The sequence below is a fragment of the Lathyrus oleraceus genome, chromosome 6, assembly GCF_024323335.1.
Source record: "Lathyrus oleraceus cultivar Zhongwan6 chromosome 6, CAAS_Psat_ZW6_1.0, whole genome shotgun sequence".
Lineage (NCBI taxonomy): Eukaryota > Viridiplantae > Streptophyta > Magnoliopsida > Fabales > Fabaceae > Lathyrus > Lathyrus oleraceus.
This window is the reverse complement of record NC_066584.1, coordinates 379,711,285-379,718,354: the sequence shown is the minus strand read 5'-3', so window position 1 is coordinate 379,718,354 and position 7,070 is coordinate 379,711,285. Positions and strand designations below refer to the sequence as shown.

General features: G+C 34.0%; 1 protein-coding gene across 1 annotated transcript; it reads right to left on the bottom strand.

The window, feature by feature from the left end:
* Positions 1-6,265, bottom strand: LOC127092233 (probable U3 small nucleolar RNA-associated protein 7). Its single transcript, XM_051031080.1, has 8 exons — positions 5,904-6,265; positions 5,530-5,595; positions 5,334-5,423; positions 4,598-4,730; positions 2,713-2,831; positions 2,277-2,344; positions 1,692-1,740; positions 1-1,182 (listed from the first exon to the last, which is right to left on the bottom strand). Exons 1-8 carry the CDS (start codon positions 5,958-5,960, stop codon positions 154-156), a joined length of 1,611 nt encoding a protein of 536 aa, XP_050887037.1. The 5' UTR covers positions 5,961-6,265; the 3' UTR covers positions 1-153.
* Between the last annotated feature and the right edge of the window lie 805 nt (positions 6,266-7,070).

Below are 7,070 nucleotides of genomic sequence, written 5' to 3'. Positions count from 1 at the left end.
TTAAAGGCAAAAATTGGATATGCCTTACCTGGAAGGCAATAAATATCGATTTCTAAGGCCAAGGGCTACAAATATCAAAGAGAACCCAAAATACAAATAAAAAGCTTACACGACAATAAAACCTCAAAATGCCGACTAACTTGGCAAGTTTAATTATGATGATGGTTTCTTATGAGCAAACCGCTGTAAGGACTTTGGTAGTTCAACTCCCTCATTAGTTTTCTGTTTCTTACTAGATATGTTTTTCTCTTCTTGAATTTTCTGCTCTAAGTAAGGCCTCTTTGCAGTGGCAATTGCATCTTGCTTTTTTGGCATTATTTTACCTGCCTTACTTCTTCCTTTTGTTTTCTTTTTCAGTTTCTTGCCCTTGACAGCTTCAACAGCAGCTTCCATGTCAGCATCCATCTCTTCCACAGTTGGCTTCTCTTTTTTAGTAAATTTCACAGTACCGATCTTGCTGGGATCTAGCATGATTGTCTCGGATCGAAGCTTATCAATACAAGACTTTATTTCCTTTTCTCTTCTCTGTTTAGGTGTTTCGAATGGATTCGCAACCCATGAATCAAAGTTGGGCTCTCCTGCTCCTGGAATAAGAATACTAGACCAACCCATTGAATGCCCTATGCCTAGAACATCTTCGTATGGTCGGAAAGCTAACTTCCCTATCTGATAACCCTTTACCATTGAATGAGTCATGTACCTTGAATAGTTCTGTGCACCAGAAGCATCCCTAAGAACCTGGATATATGAACCATTACCACAAGCAAGCAAGCCTTTTTGACTAAACTCCAAACTATTTGCATGGCCTGGTAATGTTTGAAAAGCCTCATACTTCCTCAAGTCCCAAAGTTTAATTTTTTTATCTTTACCAGCTGTGGCCATTGTGTGGCCATTTGGGTGAAATGCCAGTGCTGAGACTGGCCCGTGATGACATAGCATCTTGACAAGGGGAGAAGAACTAGTTGGCTTCCACATAGTAACTGTACCGGCTGAGTGACCTAAAGAAACAACCGAATTGTAAGGGTTTACTTCCATCACACTTGTACGTCCTAAACCAGTTCGATATTTCCCAGCTAAATCACCCAGTGTAACATCCTGATAAAGAAGCATCCCAAATTTGTTGGTAGAAGCCAGGAGAAGATGGTGTTTCAGAAACTGCAGCCTCAACACTGAACCATGTTCCTGAAAAGAAAATAGAACACAGCTCAACTCCTCAAGGATGCATCCCATATAGAGTTTCAGGAGACGATAAAAGGCAACAGTTTTAAGTATCTTGAAACTTCTAAGAGTTAAAAACTAATGAAAAACAGTATAGTATAGGATGTATATCTGACCGGTGTTCCGCTAGTGGACACGCCTGAATGACAACTCTATACAATAACCTGGCTCATTCGGTAGTGAATGTTCTCAGATTAGGATTAGGATATATTAGCATTTGAGGCAGCACTAATAGGCATATCCACACATCAAAATCAGGTTTGTGAATTGAGGGTAATATTTACTAACAAAAATTATCGCACCCTCAGATGAATGGTGGATAAGAAAGGAAAATAGATACCCAAAATAAAAATACACTTGCATACTAACTGGATGGTTTGACTCTAAAAGACATATTTAGCTATCAAAATATATAGAAACATTGACATCATCATTGGCTAAATTTTAAAATACTACAGAAGCAATTAACAAACCTTTAGGCAGTGAAGCTCTGTGCCATCATTATTATATATGTATGAATACCTGTCAAATTTTGAAAACCATTGTCATTCAACACAGATAATGCCCCCACATATAATATTTTATTGGGGAAAACAGTCTAATCAAATTTTGAAAACAGCCAAGTAATAGCAAATATCAAGCCACAAACAATCTTAAAAGGTTTACATTGATTATTAGGCTCGTCATCCTACCACAAAGTAAGGAAGACAAGTAAAATCTTAATAGCCCCAATTTCTGTAATAGCATTTCAAACTTTACGTAAAATCAGAAGCACTTGGAGTTTCATAAGAAGAAACATAAATGATGCAAAATGCGATACTTTGGGATTCAAGACACATCCAAGAGTCAGAAAGCATGAATAACATGCAAAGGAGTGGCATGACATATGCATTGAGGTCCTCTGCCCCCAAACATTTTATTAAGTCTATGTAAGTGTAACATATTTTATAAATCTTCCCTGAGCTACTCTTATTTCCCTAATTATACGGACCTATTCGACAAAGAACCAAACATTTATAGATAAACAGTACAACAGCAAACCAGGGATGATAAATTACTTTTTCTGGGCAGCAGCAAAGTAGAGCTCATTATGTAAGAATACCACATCACGCACAGTTTCTCTTACCTGAAAAACCAAATATTAAAATCCAATAAAAATTTCACAAAATACTCGATAAATAAACAGTAAAATGTAACCATTTCTCTCCGACATTAGATGTAGGGCTTCTTTGTTCCGTGTGTGTGAAAAAGTGAAACTTTTACTTAAAATGTATGATTAAAAGTAGTTATAATAATTAGATGTTTCTAAATAAACCTCAAAGTGAAATTTTTGTTTACATGTTTCTCAGTAGTTAAAAAACAGTAGCTTCTGAAAATAAGCAACACTATATGGTCCCATCTAAAGAAGGCATGACGAGTATCACCAGTAAAGAATATAAAATTAAACATGTAATAAAACCAAACAAATGGAAGGTCGACATTGATTAAGTATACCTGAAGCTCTCTGATCAGGCTCAGATTCATCATGTCCACAATTGCTAGGTGGCCCTTACGACCGCCAACAGCCATATACCGGCCACTTGAAGTAAAGTCTAGAGTATATGGACCAAGCTCTGCAAATATTTATTGCAGAAAAATAAAATAAATGACATATTGAGAGAACAAAATTCTTCTAGTGAAGAAAGGTTCTGTGCATCAGTATATCATGGGATGGGATAAGATATTAAAAAGAAACATGGAAGCCAAACTTGTATAAAGCTATTACAAGGATAAGGCCAAAAGAAAGGTTATCATCTTAAGATAAGTATGAAATCAAGCATATATCAAGTAAAATCAACTTTTCTGCAATCTTAAAAATGATAAGCACATTGCTTCAACAATTTGTTGGGACATTAAGGTCATTTTAAAGTACTTTAAGTGAAGACTTATCAATAATAGGAGTCACCATTATCGAGCAACGAACCTAAGAGATGTTTGTTTTATCTTGATAAGTATATGAGCAACTACAAGCTAGTTAGATTTGCTTTCAAATTCTTATGCACTTGAACTGATTGCAGAGAGTCAATCTCCCCTTTTTGCAGCTAGAAATTAGACTTTCCAACATTTCAGTACAGACAACGGAAATAAACTTCATGTATTATGCTTCTAATGTCATGTGGGGTGTACCCCAACAATTCATTAAGTTATTGAAATCAGATTTGCTTTAAATTCATGAAGTTATTGAAATCAAGTTTGTTTTAAATTCATATGTACTTGAATTGAAAATGAAAAGTCTATCTGACTTCTTGTACAAAAGGTTTGGTTTTGCAGCCAGATAACTTGGGCTCTCCATTATTTAAGAACAAAAAAGGAAAATAAACTTATGTGTGTGGGAATTGAATGTTTCAGTTTAAATTTTTGAGACTTCTTATTGCATTTCATTTCACTTTTATTTTCATTAATTTGATAGCTTAGCATTTTTAAGCATTTATTTAAATTTTTCAGCATTTATTGGGGCAAAAACAAAATGCTTATGTCAACTTCTAGCGCTCGGGCACTGGGAAGACAGTGTCTGTCTATGCATTGGTTGATCTAGAAATGAAATCCAAACCTCCAGGCACTCACATTCTAACTTCCCAAGCACTAAACATTAGAGAAATCAAGCACTCATATTCAGGAGAGAGGAAGAAAGGGGGCTTTTCAAGGGAGGAGGCAGAGGAAAAAATATAACTGGAAGGGGAGCTTAAAAATTCATTGACATTCTTTTCTATTTTTCTCTTGGATTTTTAATTATGAGTAGCTGATTTTCTTCTATTAGAGGGAGATTGAGAACTGTTTTGAGCTCTTTACTCTATTTTTTATCTTTATTCTTAATTATGTTGAGTTGAATGTTTACCATTTTCCCTCATGCATCTTTGATTTGGCCAAAATAAATGGATTTACTTTTTCTTATTTCCCAAACATATCTCATAGATTTGTGAAAAACAACAACAATGCTCATGGCTATAATGGATAGAAGCACGACCTTCTTGCCTCTGTTAAATTGAATTTCAAATGACAGCAAGGAATCAGGTAATTTTTATTGTGTGTGTGAGAGAGACGGCAAGGAATTGGGTCATTTTTATTTAGTGTGTGTGTGTGTGTGTGTGTGATACTCAAATGTCATTTTATATTTTCTTAACATATAAAAATGCATTTCCCTTGTCCTTTCTTAGCATATATCGTGTAATACCCAGATGTCATTCCTACCCTTATTCATCTTTATAGATAAACTCTTGCTTTTTTATTGACAAACCCCTACCTTTTTTTAATATCGTATCCCATACTTGTACCTGTAACAGGCACCGTACCCGTACTTTGCATCATAGTGAGCTACTATTAACAAGCAATAAAGACGTACCTGGTAAAGTAATATCATATTGGTTCCTTGAGCTTAAAATATCGACTTCACGGGCTATTGTCTCCTGCTTAATCCTATATGTCTTTTCTATGCCTTCAGCCTCCAAAAAACCTTGATCACTAGGCAAAATCCACTGCATAATCAAAATTAGAAAGCCGCTACATAAACCATGTAACTGTCGGTATGGCTAAATAGCTAATAAAAAAATGACATCAATGATCACAAATTACACAAGATCAAACTTTTTTTTCACAATGTGTCACTACCATCCCTCAAAATCATAAACCCAATAGACCACTTGGTTCTCAACACTAATTAAACCAATCTAAAGTAAATCAAAATTAATTAAGAATATCTAGTTCCGGCACCGTGAAGTGTTTGAGTAATCATCCTTAAATCATCAAATTTTGATGTTATCGCATTAAATAAAATCCTCCTCGTACCAATTTTCAGTTTTATTTTTTTATCAAGTAAAACCGTACCAACAAATATTGAGGTTGGCCAGGCTCACCGATAATTCATCACAAAGGTAGTAATAAAACACAAACTGAAATATGCAAAATGAAGTATACCACATCAAACATTTCACACATTTGATTATCCTTTATCAGCAACATCCACCCAAAAAAACATTTTAAAATAATTCATTCGAGCATGATACATAAAAAAAAAATTTTAAAAAAACAAAGATGAATTAAATTAAGCAAAGAGGAAAGCCAAATTAAAAATAACTAACTTTCTCAGCCTTGGCAGCAGCTTTCGCAGATTCTCCATATAATTTCTCTCTAGCAACTAACTGACTCCTAAGCTTTTTATCCTTTAAACCCTGTAAACCAAAGTTCACAAATTAATTAATGAATTAAGGTTAAACAACAAACTCATCATCGACCAGTAAGCGATGTTTCAATTTCAATTAACTCAAAGCTTAATACCTTCAAATTACCACCTTCTCCTCTGAGATACTTCTTTGATCTCAATTTTAGCTCATCAATAATGTCCTGCAAAGCAATTTGGGAAATAAGAAGCATGCTCCATCTTAACCTAATAATTTAAATATAGTGAAATAAATAAAACTAGACAAGCACGAAATGGACTGAACCAATGATAATTCCTAACTATGAAAGCTGAGTTCGAAATCTTAATAGCAGTTAGTTGAGTAAGATGCATTCCAGTCCAAGGCATGATTCACTTTTTTTCTTCCGTTACAGTTACAAGTTTCGTCAAATTACAAGTAATGGATACTAGCAATTAACCGGTGTGCAATATAGGAAGATAGAAACTAGGGTTCAGGAGTTTATTTTTTTACCTGTTCGGTGGAAGGCTTGCTGTTTGGAAGAGCTTCACTGTCGTGACTTTTCTCCATCTCGCACCGTGATACAGCTGCAATATCTTTCTGACGCAAGGCGACGGTGCAGAGAGACGGCGGCGGCGGCGGTGATGAAAGGGTTTATTTGGGGTTTAGAACGTTTTTTTGTTTGTGCCTCTGCCTCCGTCTGTATTGTGAGAAGCAGGGGACATGGGCAATTTCAGGGTAATATTGTAATAAAATAGGTTTACAAGAATATTATTGTACAGTTTTCAATATTGCAGAAAAATCCCCCGCTCTTGAACGGCTGTGTTCTGTGAACCCTAAACTTAGCTTAAATTTTTTTTTTAATTAACAGACTTATAAGACTTTTTTTTGAGAGGTTTAAAAAGATTTAAGAGATTTTTGGTGAGTTTTTTTTTGGGCTTTTTAAAAATGATTTTTATAATGTTTTATTTTTTAAAAAAAATATTGTAAAAAATTTAAAATAAATAAAAATACTTTAAATAAAAAATTTGTTTACATAATTATTTTTAAATGTTGTTATAGATATTTTATTTTTTTACTATAGTTTATTGATATCAAAATTTTAAAAAATCACTTAAATTTTGAATTTATTTTAAATATTATTTTATAAAAGTTATTTTTGATATTCAATTTAAACTTTTTATATTATATAAATAAATTTTGTGATATTCAATCAAATAAAGATTTTTATTTACGTATCCGTAAAAATATGACAATGATAATTTTACTAGTGATGACCTCTAAAGTCACTTTTGAATGCTCTTTATGAATTGTGTATCTCCTATTCCTTGCGTTTTTTCTCTTATATAGTAATTTTTACCCGTCCCAACGTAAAGTCCATCAGAGGCAATTTAGTGTGATTGTCCTTGATTCGTAAGATATATTAATCGTAACTAGAAATTAGGTTTGATTGTCCTAACACTAGTTATGATGTTCTCAGTCAAGCATAAATGTGCACTCCATCAAATCTCAATTGAATATTGCTCTATGTTAGCCTTAGGTTGGCATGACCAACCTAGTTCATCAGCTCATTCAAGTTGGCCTTGTTCTCTTTATGATGTATTATCAATCGAGGCGAGTTATATTATGTTTGGGATGAACTCACCCCCGCTTGGGCTAACCCAACCCAAAACAATACCA